Source organism: Ambystoma mexicanum, chromosome 8, assembly GCF_040938575.1.
Source record: "Ambystoma mexicanum isolate Mex_15411 chromosome 8, UKY_AmexF1_1, whole genome shotgun sequence".
Lineage (NCBI taxonomy): Eukaryota > Metazoa > Chordata > Amphibia > Caudata > Ambystomatidae > Ambystoma > Ambystoma mexicanum.
In genome coordinates, this window is record NC_090929.1 from 1,558,495,629 (window position 1) to 1,558,519,142 (window position 23,514).

General features: G+C 50.2%; 1 protein-coding gene across 1 annotated transcript in view; it reads right to left on the reverse strand.

The window, feature by feature from the left end:
* Positions 1-23,514, reverse strand: part of XPNPEP1 (X-prolyl aminopeptidase 1) — a 297,380-nt gene that overhangs the window by 25,779 nt on the left and 248,087 nt on the right. Inside the window, exon 19 of the mRNA XM_069611759.1 lies at positions 2,506-2,582. Within this exon, the coding sequence (XP_069467860.1) occupies positions 2,506-2,582 (77 nt within the window). The remainder of the gene's footprint in view (positions 1-2,505; positions 2,583-23,514) is intronic.

Below are 23,514 nucleotides of genomic sequence, written 5' to 3' on the forward strand. Positions count from 1 at the left end.
GGCCACAGTAAATGGGACGGCGGGCAATCAGGAGTTGAGATGCAGGGGTGTGAGCCTAGTTACTGCTACTGGGTCTAATGCCCTGCCACTGTTCACCAACCAGTGCATTGTGGGAGGGGAAATCAAAGCGGCTTAGAGGGCACGGGCGCACCCACTGCTGCTGGTTGGCCTCTAGAAGCCTCTCTGTCCCTTCTGGGAAGCGAGAATCGCCTCTGCCCGTGCCTGGCTTGCGGGAGCGGTGCCTTCCTGCCACAGGGTACGTAACGCCTATAGCCTCTACCTCTCGAGGCTGGTTTGGCTGGCTGGGCCGCTAGGCCCAGTGATTTAGCAGCCAACTTGGATTCTTTAAACTTCTCCAAGGATTCGTCATCTTTCTAACCTAAAAGCATGTCTCCCTCAAAGGGCATGTCTAGCAGCCCGTTCTGAACATTCAGGGAGAAGCCATAAGTTTTCAGGTAGGCCTGCCACCTCATTACCACTGCTGAACCATTGATCGGCCAGCGCAGTGCGCTACGTCCAGGCCCGTTTGCAATGATTGCTTGGCTACCTCCTTCCCATCATTCACCAGCTGTAAAAATCTGTCCTGCATGGCACCCTCAGGGACGTATTCAGCAGCATGTTCCACAGCTTTCCACAAGCTGAAGGAGTATTTTGCGAATCTGCTGGCTATGTCGATAGCTTTGCGCGACATTCTGCCAAAGGTGAACAACTTTTTGGCTAATGCGTCCAACTTCTTTCCCTCTTTGTCTGGAGGCAGATTGGAAGTGGATGCTGCTGGTCTGGTGGAAATTGTGGCAGCCTGTATAACCAGCCCTTCCGGGAAATGGTGTGTGTGGCGAGGAAAGAAGGGTCTCCTCTTGCCGACCTATACTTACCTGTAAAATTGGCATTTACAGGGGGAATAGTGCAACGGTGCTGCCATTAGGAGGATAAAGGGTCTGCAATGGCTGGGTTAAATGGCATGTTATGCTCAACTGGGAACCCTCGCCCAAGATGTCGGTGAGCTCATACTCTTAAGAGGTGTGGTAGACTTCTTCAACCCAAGGGTTTCAGCAAACATGTCAACCAGAGCCCCGAATTAGCATGAGTATTGGGGTGGTGTTGCTGCAACTCAAATTCTGGGCCACTAGCGTCCTGTAGACCTTGAGCCAGGCCCAATAAAAAGGCCTGGTCATTGAAATAAATAGACACCACCGGCTCCTGTGTAAATGGGGACGACTTGGTCATCAATGCCGAAAATAGACTGCATCGAGTCAAAGAACCCCACTCTTGACAGCAGTACGAACGAACCATCGCCGACTGTCAAGGCGGGTTTGGATGCCGACAGTTCTTTCGGGGCTGAGGGATGCTCGGACAACCGATTGAAGCTGTGGGCCTCAGCCTTGCAGTCTTTCTGGCGATTTATGCCTAGTAGGCGTGACGCCCAAAGGCGTTTGAAGACGGCGGAGTGGCTGGCTTGGGGTCGGGAGCACAGACGCTGCTTTGCCACGAAAGCTTGCTGTCTAAACCTTTCAATCATAAATGTTTTAAAACGTTCCCACTCTTCCTGAGTGGTCGGCACCGCAAGGGCATACCTCGTTCTGACAAGCTGGATTTGCGCTGATGACTGTGGTGCTGCTTCTTCTGTGAGGAAGACAATGAGGAATGGCTCCTGGAATGGGACAATTTCTTGGTCTTTTTGCAATGTTTTTCCCCCCTTCTCGGGGGTGGAGGCCTCAGTCCCGGAAGATCGGCCAGTCGACCCAAGGCAAGTTTCCCGGCACGCTCACGTAGGGATTTCGGCTGCATTTGAGCACGCCGCCCATGCCTCTGTGTTGTGACCAACACCTAGACACCAGACACATGCTGTGGGGGAGTGGTTACGGACATTTTGGCCTTGCAATCGTGGCATCGCTTGAAGACCAAAATCCGGTGAGATGACGTCAAGGTTTTCTGAGGGAAACAACATTTAAAAAAAATAAAAATGTAGAGAAAACTCGAGATCCTATTCCCGATGCAGCGTGCAGAAAAAAGGAACTGAAGCATGGGGTGTAGTGACGAGCTATATATATGATGCCGGACGTCATTTCCTCTGCCAGAGATCGAGAGCCGGGCAATACGGATCGACGGCCGAGTCGAGGTCCACTATGCCCCCCTGGCGACAAGTTTCCGAACAGCAGAGCTGGATGATGGATATCTCTTAAGATGAGGATTCTGCAGGAGAAAGGCAATCCATTGAAATAATCGTACCAAATTAAGCAACCTCGAAATTATGAAATGCTGAGTGAGCCCATGCTGGGGCCAGAGCTTGTGCCACACAGGCCGACAACAGATCTCGTGAATTGGACCCTCAGTTCATCTGACTGGCCCTGTAACTAAACAGGACAAACACATCTCCTTTGCAACTCTCTCTGTAGCTCCTGTTTTGGTCACAAACCATTTAGTCACAACACTGCAAAAAAAAATGGGAGTGACAGAATATTATAAAGGATTTGTCTTGATGAGCAGAACAAGAATGTGTCTCACCTTAGTCTTGGCCGGAACCACTAAGACCACGTTTTCTATCCGTATTCCAAATGATCCATCTTCGTAGTAGCCAGGCTCTGTAAAGACAAGAGTAAACATACATAAATAAAGCAATACCTGCATCAGATAACCCAACATGGGGTGAGGGAGTGCAGCGGTGGGTGATGTAAATTCAGTGTACTGCAAATCCACTTTTGTCTTTACAAAACATTTGATGTTAGCACCTGGGGTTTGCGCACCAGACAAACAGCATTGGAGGAGTGCAGGCTTAATTGGCAGATGCAAGAGTGCGTTCAATGCTGATGGATGCCTCCTTCAGCCCTGTGGCTCCATTTCACTGTCGCCCTTGCCAACTTCGGTCACCTTTGATGGGCCCCCACAACCTGGACTCCCTCAGCCACCTCCTGAACTTCTGAACTCTCGCCTTCCCCCCTCCCCGTTTACTTTCACTCTGCAGTCTGTGCCACAACTTCCCTGCCTTCTCTACACAAAGGATACGTGCCATGGAAATGGATGAGATGGCCATCTGCAGTGCCATTTTTGTCCATTTGTGTGGAACAAGGGGTCGCAAGCTCACCTTGACGAGTCAGTTCACAGAAATATGCTGCCCTTAGCAGTCCAGTGTTTGGCCCTAGGGACTAATGGCAATAATTCTCCCTTGCAGGCATACCACGTGGTGACATCGCACAGCATGCGCAAAAGGCCACTACGTGGGCATGGGCAGTTATCGTCCAGTTCAGCCCCCAGATGTGACCAATTGCTATAATGTATCCCTCCCCACACACCCCTGTGACGCTAGGGAGGTGAGCCCGCTCTGCAACACCATCCCTAGGAGTCGAGGCAAGTGGAACGTCAATGAGATAGACAGCCCTTGGGGACAAAGACCCTTGTTCCTGTGAAAAACGCTAGAGGACATTCCAACAATGCCTCATTAAACCTATCCTATATTTATGTGAAGAAAATACAAGCAAATGTTATTATCAAAACTATGAATATACCTTTAAAGGAAAAATCCCCCTTAGCTGATACGAGGAGGATGACACGCGGAGGAGAAGAGAAGCCACTGGATACAGAGAAAAAGGAACACAGAACTGTGCCAGGGAAGTCCATAGCTCTGTAATATATTAACGGGGAGGAGACAGGAGACGAGAGAGAGAAGCCTGTGAGTTGAATTGGCTTTCACACTGACACGGAGAGGCTGGAGTCACAGCATCCTACTGTTGCGAGAAAGCAATAAGCCGAAATAGACACGCTTTGCCTTGTAACGGCCACAGGGTGAGAAACAAAACTGGACGTGTCGCATCCTAACACCTGGAGAGAGCGAGCACGTGCACGAGAGAGAGCGCACGAGAGAGTGGTAGTGTGACTACAATAAAATGGACCTGATGTACTGAGAACAATGGTGACAACTCTCTGCAACTGCCAAAGCAATTCAAAACAGTATCCGAAGAACTGCAAAGTCATCTTAGACGACAGCACGAATTGAGAGGGATTGAACGAACACAAGAAGCCAACCTGACAAAATGAAGAGATGAACTTGAAAGAATAGAAAACCCGGTAACTTTATCCCTAACAGCAACAGGTAATTAGGAAAGCGGGACGTGGGAGGGGGACAGGGAATCGCTATTTGAAGGCTCACACTCATCCAAATCGAGATAAAATACTGACATATAGAAAATTGAGTGCCTCTCAAGGAGAAATACATAAATAAGTGAATGAGAGTCATTGTTGGAATGCTCATATTAATATCAGTCAAGATAAAGAAAGAGTAATTTAAAAAAAATGTTTTATTGCTAGTTTATTTTAAACTTTTACCACCAATATCCCATTATCCATACACAAACATTAAATGTCCACAAATCATTAAAATTTAAGATCAGTTAAAAAAATGTATTAATCCTTATTTTTCTTAACCTATAAAACAAAGGATAGACATGAATTTACACAATCAATCCGACATGTGTTTTTAACACTTTAGAGCAAATATTTGGAAATGATCACCTCCACACATATACTCCAACCATTCTTCAGCACCTAGTGATTTTTTTTTTTTAAATTCAATTTTTATTGGTTTTTCAAGGCAACAAAGAGCTCATGCAAAAAATAACATTGGGGCACATGCCCGTGACAACTTCAGATAAAGAGCCATAGTTCTCTGAGGTATTCACCCTGCCTCTCCCCTCCCCCCATCGCCTCCTACCCCCTCCTCCCCAAGCCCCTTTTCTTGGGGCACAAGTTCCGCTTTTCCATGGTTATTCTCTTTGGGCAGCGCCAACCGGGCATATGAACATCAATAATTAGTAAACTTTCCTTAGAAAAGTGCAGTGAGTTTCATGCAAAAACTGGTTTCGGGCCGGGTGGAGAGCCCGTGTTACACTCTTGTCTTGTCCTCCGTGTTGACGAACACCTCCATCAATTGTAGCCAGTCGGCTTCTATCTGCGCGCTGGAGCCAGTGGTCAAAGTGAGCGGGAGAGGTCGGGAGCGGTGCTCCTATACTTTTTAAAATTACCTTGTACAGCTCCTATACTTTTATTTTAAAAAGAAACCATTCCAGAATGGTTTTGTTTTAAAATAAAAGTGTTGGAAGAAGTTGAAACCTTCACTTTCAGTGCACTGCACTGAACGTTCCCTTAAACAGCAGGAGCAAGTGTTTGGGGGGTGTATTGTGTGTGGGAGGGGTTGTGGCAATGGGGTTTGTGGGGAATAGTGGAAGGCCAGCAGGGAACATAGTTCCACTAGTTCTTTTCGTACGCTTTGACCACTGGCTGGAGCCCTGTATCGCTGCTGTTAGTCTATCCATAAAATAGATGTCCTTGGCCACAGTTACCCATTCTTTCCTCGTGGGAAGGGCTGCTCTCTTCCAAGTCCTAGCCCGCGCAGCTCTGGCTGCCAACAGTAGGGAGTGTGTCGGATCCGGGAGTTTCTCCCAGTGCTCGTCCCTTTGCTGAAGCCCAAATATTAGTGAAGTGGCACTAACGGGTAGACCCCCTCTCCCACCTTCTTGAGCCAACAGCACTTCCGACCAGTAAGCTTGAACTTTTTTGCAGGACCACCACATGTGCAAATAGTTGGCTCTTTCCCCGCATCCGTGCCAACACAACAGGACGACGTCTGGGAACATCCTAGAGAGGGTGATCGGGTCATATTGCCACCTATGGAGGAGTTTGATGGCGTGCGTCTTGTATTGGCACGAGATTGATGTCTTGAATGCCCTGCTGCAGATTTTCCCCCAGAGCCAGTCTCCAATGGCACAGCCCAGGTCCCTTTCCCATTTCCCTCTGAGGCTTTTGGTCGTTCCCTCGTGGGGAGTTAAGAGTGCTCCATACAGGAGGGAGATGAGACCTTTCATTTCCGTGTGGGAATCTAGAATTTTCTCAACCGGGGTGAGCTTTCTTTGTATGCGAGGCTTTAGTTTTGGCTTCATTAGGATTCCCTTGAGACAAAGGTATAGGAGTGGGGAGAGTTTGCCAATTTCCAGTGCCTCCTCAAGCTCCTGGATACTTATGAAGGTGTCCTCTCTCACCAATTGGACGACCCTACAAAGGCCTGCGTCAAACCATGGCTGGTAATGTTCATGCCCTGGGATTTCCTCTAGGACTGGTGTGGACCAGATGTGGCTCAGAGGCGAGGGCCATGTAGTGACATTCTCTCCATTTCCCTTCCCAGCTAATGCTTTCCACATCGTACCCAGTATTGGGTGGTCCCTAAATCTTTTGCAGAGCTTTTTCAATGGGACCCATAGCCATTCCCCTACGGTGACTGGGCGAAGGTAAATGTTTTCAATGTATACCCATTGTTTATTGGGGTCCTCTCTAAAATGAGGGGTCAAGGCCCTAAATTGGGCTGCTCTACGGTAGGCTTCAGATCCGGGAGAGTGACCCCCCTCTTTCATTGGGGAGGGTGAGGGTCCCATATCCTATTCTGTGTCTCTGGCCCTGCCTTATGAACTTCATTATGCGCCTCCTGGCTTCTCCGAGGTACGTTTCTGGAGCCTCCAAGGGGAACATCTGGAAAACATACAGCACTCTGGGGAGCAGATTCATTTTTATGGCATTTATTCTTCCCATCCACGAGATTTGCCCCCTGCCCCAGCCCTCCATATCCCTAAATAATTTGTCAAACAGCGGGGGGTAGTTTGCCTGGCTCAAATCCTCATCGGGACAAACTATATTGATCCCCAGGTATTGTATCCCCTCTGCACAAATCTGGAGTCCCAGTCCGATAAGTTCAGCCACATTTCTGTCTGCATCAGGTGCAAAGGGAAATATCACTGACTTGCCTATGTTTACCTTAAATCCCGAGAAGTGACCGAACCGTTCAATCACCTGCAAGGCGGCTGGGACTGACCTTGTGGGCTCCCGCAGTGAAGCAAGATATAATCTGCATAAAGGCCTAATTTGAAGGTACGTTCGCCCACATCAATACCCCATACCCTTGGGAAGCCTCTGAGGTATTCTACAAGTATCTCCATTGTCATGGCGAAGAGGAGCGGGGAGAGGGGGCAGCCCTGCCTTGTCCCTCTTTGGAGGCGAAAAACACACGACAGGCGCCCATTGACTGTGACTCTAGCGGTTGGTGACAGGTATAGGGCCTTGATGGCTTGTTTGATCCCAGTTCCGAACCCCAGCTTCTCGAGTACCGCCTGCAGGAACCCCCAGTCGACTCGGTCAAATGCCTTTTCAGCGTCGATTGATACCAGGACAGGGTTCTCACCCCTCGGTGCTGCCTCCCTCAACAGATGCAGAGTCTTACGGAGGGTGTCCGCCCCCTGCCTTCCCTGTATAAAACCCACCTGATCGGGGTGAATTAGCCTTGGCATATGGCTGTCCAGCCTCGTAGCAATGATCCTGGTGAATAGTTGTGCATCCACGTTCAGGAGGGAGATTGGTCTATAGGAGCGGCAGTACGCCAGATCCTTCCCCTCCTTTGGGATCACAGTGATTAGTGCTTTGCCAAAGGATGGGGGTGCCTTCCCTGTCTTCATTATATTCGAGAACAGACCCCGCTAGGAACCCTCCAGTTGACCCATGAAGGCCTCATAGAAGCCTGCCGTGAACCCGTCCTCCCCCGGGGCCCTGCCCAGCTTCAGGCCCGCTATGGCTCTAAGCACCTCCTCCTCTGTTACTGGGGCATCTAGGGCTGATGCTTCTAGGGATCCAAGAACCAGAAGGGTGACCCCATTGAGATATGCCTCACATGCTTCCTTCTCTGCCTCCCCCTCTCTCCCGTACAGGGTCTAGTATAACGCTGCAAATTTCTTTGCTATCCCTCTGGGTCGGATCTTTCCCCCTCTTCCCCACTCGCTAGTCTTGCCACCCAGCTGTCAGCCTTTTGGCCTCGAAGTTTTGCTGCCAGCATGGAATCAGCCTTGTCCCCTTTTTCATAGTATTTCTGATGTAGATGCTGGAGTCCCGCTACAATTTTGCCCATCTCCAATTCCCGCAATTCTTGTCTTCTCCCTCGCTATGCCAAATTCCCTCTCTTTCTCTGCCTCCTCCTTCCCCTCCGACCTTTCCAGGGAGATTATCTCCGACCTCAACCTGTGGGTCAGGAGAGTGCTAACCAGTTTTTTTGGAAGCCCCTTCACTAATCAGCCTACCCCTCCAGGTTGCCTTTACCACCTCCCACACAATTTCCCGGCTCACTTCTCCCGTGTCGTTTAGCTCGAAGAATTCTCTGATCGCCTTTGTCAATTCTTCCTTAAAGACTGCGTCCCTCAGTAGGAAATTGTTGCATTTCCATAGGGATTCCCTGGGTTTCAGGCCTGATATGCTAATGTCTGACCAGACCATGTCGTGGTCTGACCAGCTAACCGGGCAGATCTCGCAGGCCTCTATTCTGCTCATGTGCTGGTGCCCCGTGAATAGATGGTCTATTCTCGTCCTGGTGCCATGGAGTGCAGAGTAAAAAGGTGTATCCCTTTCGCCTCGGGTGTAGTTCCCTCCATATGTCCACCAACCCCTGTTCCCACATTAGATCCCATAGCCCCCCAGGAGGTCGTCCCCCTCTACTGCCTGGTGGGACTGTCTTCCCACTATGGTCCAACCTCTTGAATGAATTCCATCTGACCCACGTTGGGGCAGTATATCGCTGCTAGGGTGACTCTGGAATTAAGTAGGTTGCCAGACACTACAAAGGATCTCCCATCCTCCCTCCCCCAACAGGACACCTCTGTTAGTTTCTGATTCCTGTGGAGTAAGATACCAACTTTGCCTCTCTTTGCATGGCCTGATGCCCAGAAGGTCGGGCCCACGTGTGATCCTGGGTGGCCCTCTCCTCCCCCCTCACCGTTCTGGTTTCTTGCATGAACAAAACATCTACTCTCCTGTTCCTCATTTCCTTTCCCAGAAGGGAGCACTTTGCTGGGGAGTTGAGCCCCTCGACATTGAGTGAACCCATCCTGAGTGACTCAACCCGGCCCCCTTCCTCATTGTCTGCCATTGCTTTCCCCTCTTGTGTTCATTGCCTTCCCGGTCCTGTGGGAGCTGCCCTGTTTCCTTTTGGAGCTGGATAGGTATTGTGCCCAAAGACCCTTACCCCCAACTCCCTCCCCTCCCCCCTCTCTTCTCCCTCCCCTGTTCATGACGCCTGTCAACGGGCAAGCCACCAGAGTGAGAGCATGTCCATACACCGCAGTTCTCTTGATAAAATCTGTGTCCCCGGCCGGAGTTGCTTATGAACTGACCTTAGCCTTCCAGTTAGTTCGTCTTTATTCATCTAATGGCCTTCAACTTCCGACATCGGGGTGTTTGGTTTCCTGAATTTTCTTCTGCCCTTTGTCTTCTTTGTGGACCTAGGGCCTGCCGATTCTCTCCTGATTTCTCCTAATGCTCGGGTGTCCACCCCATTTCCCTCCTCCGGGGCGTCTCCCTTAAGCACTTGCAGCACTTGCAAGGCTTCTTTACCACTGGCCACTCTGTAGTCCACCCCAGCTCGTTCAAAGGATAGGGCAAAAGGGAAGGACCACCTATATCTTATATCCTGGCTTGTAAGCCACTGGGTGAGCGGACGACATTCTCTTCTGTGGGTGAGCGTGAGGGATGATAGGTCCTGGTAGATCTTAATTGTATCGCCTTAAAAGATAAAGCTCCCCAGCCTTTTTGCCTTATCCAAAACTTCCATTTTCTCTCCATAGCAGAGGAAGCGCACTACGATGGACCTTGGGCTTCCCCCCCTTGCGCCCTCCACCTCGATGCGCTCTTTCCAGCTGGACCTCCTTGCCACCTTCCAGCGTGAAGAGTTGGTTTATCAGACCCTGGCCCTTCCTCCCCATGTCAGCCGCTGTCTCCCCTCTCTCCTGTGTTACGCCCATGATGCGCAGGTGGTTTTGGCGCTCTCAGTTTTATAAATCGTCCATCTTCAGAGTTATGTCCTCCTCTCTCATTTCTAGATCTGTTAACCTCGCCTCATATTTCATGTCCAGCAGATCCGTCTGGAGGGGATTATTTTCCATCCCTTCCATTTTCTCCTCCAGGGTATCCACCCTTCCCTTGAGATCCACTATTGAGGCTTGTATGTCTGTTCGAATTGCCATAATCTCTTGGAGGATGTCCTTGAGGTCATCCTTAGTGAGTGGCGCGGGTGGGGGGGGGGGTCACTGCCAGCGGGCATGATGGCTCTGGGGACCTCGCTTGTGGCTGTATGGGGCCGGCGGAAGCGCTGGAGAGAGATCGCCCCGGGGACTGGAGTCCGCTCCAGGGTCTGAGTCTTCCGGTGCACCCAGGGGTGGCGCCGCTATCAGGGTTTCCCTTGTGGAGGTCCCAGTGTTGAGGTCAGCGGCCCCGAACCTTTTCCGTCGCCGGGGTGCTGTGATCTTGGGTGGTATGCTTTGTGTTGGCTTGTGGCTCTGTGAGGGGTGCCGTGCCCTAGGCCAGGGCCTGCTTATTCAGGTAGGGCCTCTGGGGTGAAGGCCGGGGGAGGAGCAGCAGTTCTCATAAGGCTCAGGCCTCCCTATCCCTCTCGCTGGCTGGGCGAGGCGCCGATGTGTGGCAAGGAGAGGGTCGTGGGGGAGGGGGCGCTGCCCCTCAGCGCTGCATCCACTCCATTTATCCCCCCGCCCACACTCTCCTCACCTCCGCCCATTCACAGTCACTGTGTTGGGCCCTGCCGGGTGGCCTCCATGCCCTGGAGTGCCTCAGTGGCGCCCGCAAGGCCGACGCTCCGGATGGGGTGTTTCCTTCATGAGGGCGGCAATGTGTGGGTCTATGGATGGGCCGCCACGCTCCGGAGGTGGACCAGGGGGGCCCTGGTCCCCGCAGGAGGGGGAATCTCCTTAGGGTGCTGGAGGGCACTCTCCTTAACTTCCCCGTTCTGGTGTGCTGATATGGGGTGGGGGCCCGGGCTGCGTTGTCCTCGGCCCGCGGCTCTCTTTCTTGACGGGGACCGCGTATGAAGGTCCTCTGCCCCGTGCCTCTTACAGTGCGGTGCCACCCCCAACACGCATCTGCCAGGCGTATATCACCCTCGGTGGGGGGCGCACGGCTCCCCGGGCCTCTCCGCGGCGCCGCATGGTCAAGTGCCTCCGGTGTCACTAGTGCTCACCGAGCCCTGCGGCTGGCGTATGCCTGATGGTCCTCCTCTGGGGTCACGGCCCCAAATCGCGCTGCAGCAAGTTCTTGCTGTGGGCCCCCAAGCACCCTCTCTGGGTGGGGCCAGCTGCGCGAGGGGAGGGTCTCTTCCGGCTGAACTCCGTACTCCAGGCCGGGGACTACAAAATTCTGCTAGGCCCTGCGGTGCTGGCAGGAGCGCGAGGCTTATGCGTCCAACATGCTCCGCGCCCCCTGGTGGTCTTTGTGATGTTTTTTTTAAATATACATTTGCCTAAATAAGTTTATAAGTTGTTCTTGGACAGAATAAAGTTTTTACACACTCTACAAACTCGATCTATAAAGTCCCCTTGATTTCGAGATATTAAAACCTCCTTCGTATGAAATATATTCATTGGAAATCTCAAAAACAGTTCCCAGTGGCGAGGGCTAGGGAACTTGGCCAGATATTTTGGATGCACATTGAATTATTTATTTGTATAGAGCGTATACACAATGCGTTTCAAAGCGCTTCAAGGAGGGAGGGAACATGGGAGAATAAAATTACATTATTACAAGTCCTTGAAACAATTCATAATGTGAAAAAAAACTATCCTAATCAGCCTGGCGACATTTCAGATAGTGCAAGTGCAAGGAACAATTAAGGATAAGAGGGGAAGGGAAGAATGAGACAAAACCAGCAGTAACATTACTATGCCCAACGACAATTGATGAAGTCCATGAACAACAGGAGGAGGGGGGTGGGGGTGAGGAGAGAGGGAGGAGGAGAGGAACAAACAAAACAAGCGACTATCATAATAGGTCAGACAACGAATTCAGAATAGTGCTGGGGGGGATTGGGAGGAGAAGACAAGGAGGGAAGGGGGACAGACAAGCTGCTATAATGTAATATACAATGTGTAATGTACACCTAAAATGTAATATTTAGGTGTAAAATTAAGGTAAACTCTTTTTTCCTGGTCTCTGTTTCCATCCAATCTTTGCACCACAACTTCTTTTTAATGGAATTAGGATTAACAGCTGTACAGTTGCACCCATACTTGCCACAATTTCAATACCCAGTCATAAACACAATCCTTGCCATCCTTTAAGATAGAAAATTGAGGCGGGCTATCATCCATAATTAATTTACGAAACAGCATGAGAGATTTCCAAATAACCATATGATGAATTTAAAGAAGACTCAGTTTATACCTTATGATTGTAATTGGCATACAATTTGGCAAGCACAGGATTCTTCTCCAAAAAGTGCACTCCAGTGTTCCCCAAATTTCCCATGGGAGGCACAAAGACGACTCCGTCCCATATGATAAAACTGAGACCACTTTCTGTTAATAGAACTTTAATACCGGAATTAGTGAAAACTCCTTCTGCTGCCACTTTTCGCTTCGCAATCCACGGGGAGTCGGTTACGCTTTAATTTACACACATTCCGAAATATCTTATCACTTCAACCGGTCTTACAAACTCTGTTAATAACTATTGAAAAGGACCTTTTCTTTTTACTGCCTGTCAACTTCTGCAACAGCAAAATCTCAGATTTAGCTACATTTATTTTTAGTCCGTTCTGTTTTACAGAATCCACTGTAATCCAATTGGAGTTTCACCAAGAATGACCAAATCATCTGTGTACATGAGCCATACCACAGAGAGGCCATTTATCCTCTGTGCCAATGCATTTGGCTGATTCAAGACATCTTTCAAGTCCGAAATGAATAGACTGAACAAAGCAGGGGCCAAAGGGCACTGCTGCTTCTGTCCTCCGTAGGTGTTAAACTTTCCAGACAAGTGGCCCGAGGTATTCAGTCTCATTTGAACTGAAGGTCCCATATAAAGTGCTTTGATCGACAAAACAAGGTCTCTTGGACCGTTCCAAATAAGCATTTTCTTCCATAGCAGCTTTCGATGTATGCTATCAAAGGCTTGCTCTAGGTCTAGGTCTATAAAGGCTAGGTATAGTCTACATTCTTCCTACATCACTAATCTTCAATAGATTGATCAATAACAAATTCAAGCTACACCCAACCTCTTTTACAAACCTCATTTGGCGGCCATCATAATACTCGGACCTCAACACCCATTCTTTCAATCTCACAAATATCAATGATGCAAATATTTTTCCCAAAACAAGAAGCGCAATAGGATGGTAGTTTTTAGGATCCCCCTATTGAAGACTGGGACCAGTATAGCCAAATTCGATGATGATGGAACTTTCTTGCCCTTCATGATTTGGCTGCACAGGATCATACAAAAATTCGCCCATTCCTCTGGACCAGTCCTCAAGATATTAGTCCTGACGCACGGGAGGTACTGGCTGTCCTAAACAGAACCATTCTCTCTTCTTTGTCAAAAGGGTTTCCCCATTCTATTTGATCCTTAAAAAGCAGGTCTGGCTCATTTGCTTCCAGGGCAGCGAACAGCCTCCCATAATGTTGGGCCCATTTGTCTTCCGACGCACAATTTTGCTCTTTAGAGCGATTTGGCAATTCCCTGTGCTATTTAAAACTTGCCACAGATTCCTAGAGTTATTGGGAGATAGCATTCTGAGCATTGACTCTGCATCATGTTGGAGGACAATGGTCTTGTGTGAAATTAACCAATTATTGTACTGCTGTCTCCATGTTTTACGACGTGCAGCTCTAATCAGACCAGGAATTTGGTTTCTGATGTCCTTATGTAGCTTTTTCTTTTAAGTGACAATGTCTTTATCATAGGTATGCCTTGGTTTAAACGGAGGTTTCCCCCTTTCTGTTTTAAGTTCAATAAAATCAGAAAGTGCAGAAAAGTAATCAATCCCAATAGGGCAGTGCCTCAACGCGGTCAAGTATTTTTCGGTCAATAGAGGCACATCTGTTGGCTTTAAACGCAACCTGTTGTGTCCGGTTTATACCTCAACCTTAGCCAGCCCCCAATCTTGATTCCTCGCTACAGAACGACACCGTGTCAGCAATATCAACAGATTCAATTGCTCTTAACTTTGCAATATGATGATAAAGTTGCAGCACATTATTACGATTCAATATCAGGCCATCGTCCATGGTTAATATTCTCTCTAGGGTTAGGGTATTCTCTGTGCGGTTCACCCCCTCAACTCGCACAGTCGGAGTTCTAGTTTTAGTTTGATGGGATTGGCTAATGATCCCCTGGTTGCTGTTCTTTCTGTACTCTTTGTATTACCAGTTGACAATAGATCCTTGTTAAATTTCCAGACAGCATGACACTGCTTTTTGGTGGTCTTTCCACCGTTCTAAAGGTGTTGTCTGCCCGAAGAAGTTTTTCTGCAAGAGTCAAAAAACACAGCTCTTTGGTCCGACCTGTTTGAACTTTCTTCAACTTCACTTATGGGCTGTCACTTTATTTGGTTAGCCCTTGTGTAAGAACGTTGATTAACTCCAGGAGGTAAATGCAATGCTACTAGATCTTCCATTTCCTTGTCGTCATAAACTGAAATAATCATTATGTTGTTTCCGGTTGAGATGAACTGTACAGCCCCATTTTCCTCTTGTGTGGAAGAATTTACATCTTGTTTTTGCTATGTTCTCTTTGATCCAACTTTTCTCTTTGGGGCTCTTCATCTATTACAGGTTCTGGCGAAGAACATCTCAAATTACGCAAGAATGTTCTTGAGTCATACGATTTTAAATGTTTCACACGTGGCATGTTTGACTTTGTCTGTTGGTTTTTGTTGGCCTTACTCAGCTGTTTTTCCCCCCTGTTGTGTGTAAAAAAATGGAAAAATGAATATCATCTTGGGGGGCTCCAGATGAGTTTAACCTTGTATCATCAGTCATTTCCGTTCGTTATCCCCCTGGTGAAAGTACATTTGACTTGATTAGACGTTGTTTCAGTAGGAGAGGGATTTCTCCGGGTTTCAATCTCAGTTGTAACACTCCTCTCCAGTCAACACGAGACTGTTAACATTCCTTGTTCACATTTCTTTCTTTCAGATCAACACACAGTTGATTATTGTAAACTTTTTCTATTACCCTTCTTTCTCTACTTTTTTCCACCTTCCATCCAGGTGCCAGCACCTTTTTTGAAATACATAGGCTATTCAGCCGCACAACGAAATCCTCGAGGATGCGTGTGCGTGATGACGTCATCACGCAACAACGTGCTTGCGTCCGACGTCTTTGCGCACACGCTACCGCGCAACGCCATATGCTCAAAACACACCGTTGTACACCAGAACGGCAGTCATTTTCGAACGAGAAGGACCCTTCTAATCCGAGCGGTAAGCCGAATTGCTTTCACCATTATGCCTATCTCTAACAAAATGTCCATCAGGAATCCTAACAATATTTCTGCATTAACTTACCGCTAGCTTTAACCAGCCATGTTCTCCACTACCTGTCTATCTTACTATATCAATGCATTAACTCGCCGCCAGTCACCATTGGCTTTGCCCTTTACCTTCTGCCTATCAAATCTTTATAGTGATACCCGCATTAGTCTTTCACTTTGCCTATCATTGCTACACTTTTAACTAATATAACCTTATAACTATCCTAAGACCATTTCTTTGTGAAAGTATCACAACTTTGAGCCCTTTAAAATAAGAGTACCCACAACTGAGTGCTTGTCATTACTTTAGACCAGACCACATGGAAGAATCTATTCATGTCACACAGACTGAAGCGATCTAACAACTTTCATCATATTGACTCCACCTAATTAGTAAGTACTATGCTTGATGTATTTATCTATCCATACAGAGTGTTACTCACAAGCTCTACAGCACAGGACTTAATGCTCATGCTAATCTACCTTCTCCGCTTCCTCTCAGACATATTTGCTAATATACGTTACACTCCTCCTGAAGAACCGCCGCGACTGTGCGGCGGGGAAACACGTGTTGAGGAATCACTGCTTTATACACCTCCAAGTTGAGGAAATTGTTCGCTACATCACCAGACCTAGTGAATTTAACTAAGGACTTTGAGGAATAGCTGATTTACATACCTCCAAGTTGAGGATTCTGTTCGCAACACCACCAGACTTAGTGAATCTAACTAAAGACTTTCAAATCATCAGGATCCATCTCAACCTAGATAAAGACCTAGTGAATCCAACTAAGGACTTTTCAACCCACAAGGATCAAAAGACCTAGTGAATCCAACTAAGGACTTCTAAACCCATTAGGTCAAAACTTAGTGAAAGTAACTAAGGACTTAGTTTCGTATTGATTGGACTAACATAAATCTAGTGAAAATAACCAAAGACATCGTACCTTTTCATTTATTAGACTTGTCTTGACCTATACATTCCAATTTTGATGTCTACAATTTTTTGATTTATATGTGTCAATCTCTGAAATTTCAAATTAAAAATTAACTATTCTCTGAAGCCTATCATTTGTGTAAATATTATATTTTGAGAAGCGCAACAGGAGGGCTTTTTCTCATCAAGTTTGCCCAAGCCCAGGTCAGCCTCTGTGGCATCCCTCAGCTGCAGCATCTCTACCACCACCATTTTATAATCCCCAAACATTTTCCACTTAGAGCGTCATCACTGTTTCTAAGGCTGATCCTCTTTTTTCCTATAACATTCCTCTCCTCCTGATTCCGAGGTAAATTATCTAGGACAGAAGCTCCCATAGCCTCGGTTGAACACAATGATTACCATTTGTCAGCACTTCTTCGGGCCTCCTTGTATTGGTCTGCATGGTTGCGCCGTTCTTATTCAAGTTTATGTCCTCATTAACTGGCATAGATAAGGTAGCCTCTTCCTTGCTACACTTCTGCATCCTCAGTGCTTCTCTTGTTATCTCAGATAGCAATTTCGTATCGTCCCTATTCTGTTAGGAGATCTAATATGTGCTTGTGTGTATGATTCTCCGATTTGGTTCCTCGCTCCAATCTGGTTTGCATGGATGCTATGAGGAATGCATCATGGTCGTCAAGGTAGCCTGGTCCTTGTTATTACTGTTTATCGACTCAACGTTTTAGGAATGGAGCCAACAATATCGTAAAGGAAGACCATTTGCTTGAATATGTAAATCTGCAGGCTTCTCAGAATTATGAACGCTACTAGGTCTTTGCCTTATACGAGATCTTCTTGTTTTCAGTGGCTCGCTTTTTTTTTTTTTTAATTCTTTTTTTATTAGGCAGCGTGGCAGCAAAACAGGCGAACAGCGCCCAGCAGGTACATACTGACAATACAGTTCATGGTACAGTCATACGGAGATTGCACACAAAATGATTCAGAGACAGAATTACAAACGACATGTGAGGAGGGGTGGCTGAGCAAAATAATAAGGAAGGAGCTCTCACACTAGTGGGAAAGAGCAGGTGAAGGGGGAGCAGCCGGAGTCATGTCCAGGTCGGACAAGTAGGAGCGGAACCTAAGCCAGATGTCCCTAGGCCTGGAGTGGGTAGGTTGCATGTGAGACCAAGTTTCCTCGGAGTCAGAGGCCCAAGTAACCGCCTTTACCCATTGGACATGTGTGGGGGGAAAGGGGCAAAGCCAACAGAGCAGGATGGACCGAACCGCCAAGAGCATGCAGAGGCCAGCCAGTTTTTTGGAGTTTCGAGGGAGGCCAGGGAGGTCGTGGAAGAGACAATGCTGGGAAAGGATCAATGGGGTGATCAAGCATAGCAGATACCGTCGAGCAAACCGCTCCCCAGAACAGTGAGAGGCGGGGGCAGGACCAGATCATGTGGATGTAGTCCGCGTCATCATGCCCGCATCGAGGGCAGCTAGACGGATGCTCACTGGACATGCAATGCAATCTGACCGGAGTATAGTGGAACCTATGCAGCACCTTTAACTGAATGCGTTTAAATCGGGAATTGAAGGATACCCGGTGAGTGCGGTCGCATAAATGTGCCCAGCGGTCGTCTGACATTTCCACCCCCAGGTCCCTCTCCCAAGACCCCCCGAGTTTAGAGAATTCTGGGAAGGATCTGGAATGCAGCATGGAGTATAACCTGGAGATTTTACCTTTCATGGGTGAGGGGGAAGTGAGTTCCCCGATGGCCGGGTCGTCTGGTGGTAACGCAGGGAATGTTGGATAATGACGCTTAAGGGTCTTACGGAGAGACGCGTATTGAAGCCAGACACTCCGGTCACTCCTCAAGGGTAGGGGGAGATCAGTCCACTCAATAAATATGCCCTGGTCAAACACGTCCCGCAACAGCTCATAGCCTGCTTCGGCCCAGCGACGAGCAGTAAGTGGTGCGACCTGGGGGACCCCCGGGAGGAAGTTCCAGAGGGGAAGGTTGCCATGGAAGGCGCGGGCTACTCCAAGCAGCTTCCATGTTTTGGCTAATGCAAGGGATGTGCAGGCGACCGGACTCTGTGAATCCAGTACCAGAGGGGCGGGTTGTATAACCAAAGAGCGAATTTCGCGGTCGCAGACCGCAAGTTTCTCGAGCCAGACATGAGGGGGGGGGGGTCAGTCGTGTTGAACCAATGGGAGATATATTGGATCTGAGATACTAGCCAATATTTAAGAAAATCAGGGGCACCAAAGCCCCCCCTGGCCATGGGGGTGGACAAGGTCTCATACTTAAGCCGGACCGCTCCTGAGTGCCAAAGGAAGGAGTTGATTGTACGAGTCAAGTCGCGAAAAAAGTCTGCGCCTGGCCACAAGGGTACGTTGGCAAACTTGTAAAGCAGCTGAGGTAACACCACCATTTTCAATAGGCCCATTCTGCCCGCGAGAGAAATCGGGAGCTTGTCCCAGGCTAAAACCTTAACGGACAGATGTGTAAGGTACTTCCGAAAGTTCTCTTCGAAGGTTAGTGCCTGTTGGCGCGTTACTGCTATTCCCAGGTAAGTGAATGTGGATTGAGCCCATGTGAATCCCAGAGTGTCAGGGGGGGGGAGAGTGCATTCCGTAAGTGGAAAAAGGGTGGATTTCGAGCAATTCACCCTAAGGCCCGAGACCCGGCCAAAATAGATGATATCCTCCAGCACTGGAGGCAAGTTGAAAGATGGAGAGCGAATGAACAACAACGCGTCATCCGCATATAGGGAAACTATGTCCGCCCTCCCGGCAGTACGGAGGCCTCTGTGGGCATGGCGGTGACGAAGCATGTCCGCGAAGGGCTCTATGGCAATTGCAAAAACCAAGGGAGAGAATGGGCACCCCTGCCTCTTCCCCCTGGCGATCTCGAAGGAAGGAGAGCAGTGGTCACCTGTACGGACCCTAGCCACGGGGGACGAATAAAGTAGCTTGACCCAAGAGAGAAAGGAGGAACCAAATTTACAGCTCTCGAGAACCCGCCAAAGGAATTGCCATGATACCGAATCAAAGGCCTTTTGCATGTCCAGCGTGGCCGCTACAGCCTGAGTCTCTGGGCTAATCCTGTCAATTATATTAAATATACGCCTTAAGTTCAGGGAGGTGGACCGCCCCGGGACGAAGCCCGCTTGATCGGAGTGAATGATGGATGGTAGGATGGGGGCCAACCTGAGAGCCAGGGCCTTTGCGTATATTTTGGCGTCGCAATTTATAAGGGAGAGCGGACGATACGATCCACACTGCGAGGGGGGTTTGCCAGCCTTTAGCAATACTGTAATCGTGGCCTCACGTAGCGAAGGGGGGAACACACCTGTCTCGACCGACTCCTCCCACACAGCCAACAAGTGGGGAAGGAGAAGTGACTTATAGGACTTGTAAAATTCGACTGGGATACCATCCGAGCCGGGGGCTTTCCCCGAGGATAGGGAATCAACAGTGTCGGAGAGCTCCTCCAGTGTAAGTGGGGAGTCAAGAGAGCCCGCGGCCTCAGGGGATAAAGTTGACAAGGGAAGGGAATTGAGAAAGGAGTCGATTTCTTCCACTGATACTTCGTCCGAATTGGAGTATAGGGACTTGTAAAAATTAAAGAATTCCGTGTTGACGTCCCGGGAGGAGACAGCCAAGGAGCCGTCCAGTCTCTCAATCCCGAGAATGTGTGGGGAACCTGTCTCATGCCGGATCAACCTCGCCAGGAGGCCACCAGGGCGCTCGCCCTCCCCGTATTTCCGCGCGATGCCTGGGTTGTCCAGAAACCTCTGTTCACGATCAGCCAGGGAGCGGAACGTAACCAATTCCGCCCCAATGGCCGCTAGGTTACCCGGAGAAGAGTGAAGTGAACACGCAGCCTCCAGGGTCGACAACCTGGATTCACTCTCGGCTAGATCTCTCCGAATCGATTTGAGGACTCCGTTTTCCTTGGAAAGTGCAATCCCTCTAATATAGGCCTTGAAGGACTCCCATAATGTGGCTAGCGATGGTACCGAGCCTGCGTTTACCTCAAAGAACTAGTCCTCGAGCTCGGAATGAAACTCTGGATCGAGTAGGGCGAGGGGTTTCAGTCTCCAACAGCGGGACCGGCCAGGATCAGGAGCCCAGCTCACGGTGATGGTCACTGGAGAGTGGTCGGACAAGGTTCTGGGTAAAATCATTAACTGTTTCACGTCTTTAACCAAGACATTGGAGATCACCCAGCGGTCAATTCGGGAGTATGAGTCGTGGACTGAAGAGTAGAATGAATAAATGCGGGAGTCGGGGTAAAAGAACCTCCATGCGTCCACCATGGCCAAACGGGGTAGGGATGATAATGCAGCATAGGCTGCCCTGGAGAGATGACGGGGCTTGGACCCAGATCTATCAAGGGCTACATCGAAGATAGTATTAAAGTCACCCCCCCAGAGAATTGGGACAAGGGGGAAGCCACCTAAAAGGGACGTGACCTGTCTGTAGAACTCAGGGTCATCGAAGTTGGGGGCATAAATGTTCAACAAAACCACTTCTTTCCCTTGAAGCGTGGCGTGTAACAGAACATACCTGCCCAGGGGGTCAATATGTGAAGAGATGAGGGTGAATCGGAGACTCTTGTGAATGAGGGTCATGACCCCACGACTTTGAGTAGAGAAGTCGGTAAAGAATCTATGAGGGCCCCAGGTTTTGGCGAAACGCACGCATTGCTCCATGCGAGCATGTGTCTCCTGCAAAAAGAGAATCTTGGACCCGTGGCGCTCAGCCTGCAGCTGGAGCTGCCTCATCTTTCTATAGTTCCCCAACCCCCGAACGTTCCAGCTCATAAAGGTTAAGTCCCCCTCAGCCATAGATGTGATAGTGGTAGAGTCAAAAAAGGTGTCCAAGACCAGTGGATGAGTGCTGCACCACGGTCCGCCTTCGCTGCCAGCGCCAATTTTCTGATAATAAAACCCCAAGCATGTCCCACCCCCACCCACATCCCCCTCCCAAACAGAGGAATGACAATCCCAAACCCCTTCAACCAAAACCAAACTAGAGGCATCAGCGCCTGGGGGCCTATAGGCCGGGCTGGCCGCAGCGCTCCGGGTCGCAGCAGGACCAGTAGAGCTTAAGGTGCAACTACAAACATTGTATGTAACTTAAACAGGGTGTCTTGCACTTAGCAGTATGGCACATCATTGAAATGAAAGGAGAAACTTGAACAAGCCGAATCCGGGAGAGAGGATCAATGCGGCACCGGTGACGGGGAAGGGCCGGACCCGGCCGCCCCCCGCAGGGCCCAAGGGGGAAGCTGCAGAGCTGTGGACAGAAGAAGGAAGTCAACCTGGGAAGTGTTAGTCCATAAACTTGGAGGCCTCCTCCGGGATCGTGAAGAAGAACACCTGATTAGCATGTTCTATACGCAGTTTGGCGGGGTAGAGCATGGCATATTTAACGGAGTGATCTCGCAGCCTCCGCTTCACAGCTTGGAAAGTCTTGCGTTCACGTTGAACGGCAGTCGAGAAGTCGGGGTAAAGATGAATCCTCGCACCTCCCAATAACAGCTCGCCCTTGATCCTTGCGGCTCTGAGTAGAGTATCACGATCCCGGTAGTTCAGGACCCGGGCGATGATGGGACGAGGCGGAGCCCCGGGTTTGGGTTTAGCGGAAAGGGCACGGTGCGCCCGCTCAATAGCAAAGTGAGGGGAGAGCTTGGGCAAATCCAGAAGTGACATTAATGTGTGCTCAACGAAGTCCTCCATTGGCTCGTGTACCTCGATCTCAGGGACCCCAACGATACGAAGGTTATTGCGCCTTGAGCGGGATTCCAAGTCCTCGTTCTTCTTCTCCACCTCGAGGACTCGGCTCGAGAGAGCGACAACCTCGGAACGCAGTGCACCCAGTGCATCCTCGGCGGAGCCGACCCGTGTCTCGACCTCAGACACGCGACTATCGGTCCTCTCGATGTGGGCCTTGATCGAGGATATTGTGCCGTTCATATCGTCCAGTTTTGAGTGTAGGGCCGTGAAACCCTCCCTGATAAACTCCATCATGTTTTGGGATTCAGGTGGCACTACGGACGACGACGCAGCCGGGACCCGCTCGATGGAGTCCTCCGGGGATTTCACAGCTGTCTTCGCAAACATGTTGATGGAGCTCTGTTTCCTCGCGCCCCCCTTGGTCATTTTGACAAGTGTGATGGTTGAGTGGGGTAAAGGGGTACCACCAGCAGCTCCGAGAGGGAGACGGGGAGATCCCAGGCCGTGCAAGCCAATAATCCAGGTAGGGTACGTGACAAGAGAGAGAAGCAGGGAATGTCGTGGCCACGCGACTATGCCGGAGAAGTGTAGACCGCAGGGCCCCAGCCCGAACGGGAAGGTGCGGAAGACAACAGTGGGGGGCCTTGAAGGTGGGAGATCCAAGCGATGGGAGAGCGGGGACCCGCGGTATTGACGGCACCCCTCTGCCGAGTATCACTCCGGGTGGAGTGGCAGTAGCCTCCAAAGCAATGAAGCGGGGAGAGGCCAGCCCCCGGTGAACGATAGGGCCACACAGAGCAAGGGATACCAGCCAAGGTAGAAGCAATGTGAAGTTGGTGAAGGCCGAGTAGCCCCCCAAGGGGGGGGGGAGGGCAAGAGCTGGGCTTCACAGCAGGAGAGCCAGGAAGGTCAGGGCTCACCAGGCGGAGCCGGTAGTCGCCGCCCCTGGGTTTCCGGCACCCCTCGGGAGGGGAAGGCCCACCAAAGAGGGGCGACCCCAGAGCCCCGAGGCAGGGAGGCAGGGAGGCGGTAGTTCAGGCGCAAAGATTCAATGGAGCCTCCACAGCTCGCACCCGGAGGCCGCGCCGCTCCAGCAGCGCAGCGCGTGCAGGCCGGGGAGGAAGGTCCCCACGACCCCCCCGCCGGCCTCCAGGAAGAAGGGAAGGAGATCCCACGGCGACTCCCAAGCTGGGAAGAAGGAGCAGTCCAGGCGACTCGCCAGGAATGGCGGGGGCAGCGCGTCCCAGGCCCCCTCCAGCAGATCGCAGATGTAGGAAGGAGTTCAGCGAGGTCCCAGGCGGATTCGTCCACCCTCCGCCGGGGCTGGCCGCGGCTCACAAGGTCACCCCAGGCCCCCGGTCAACGCCCGGGCCGGGGCCGCAGGAGCCCCGAGGCGACGGTCGCAAGGTCGCCCCCGGCGGCAGCGAGATCCCCGCAGCACGTACCTGGAAGCCGCGCCGCTCCAGCAGCGCGGCGTGTGCTGTCGGGGGGGGGAGAGGCTCCAGCGACCTC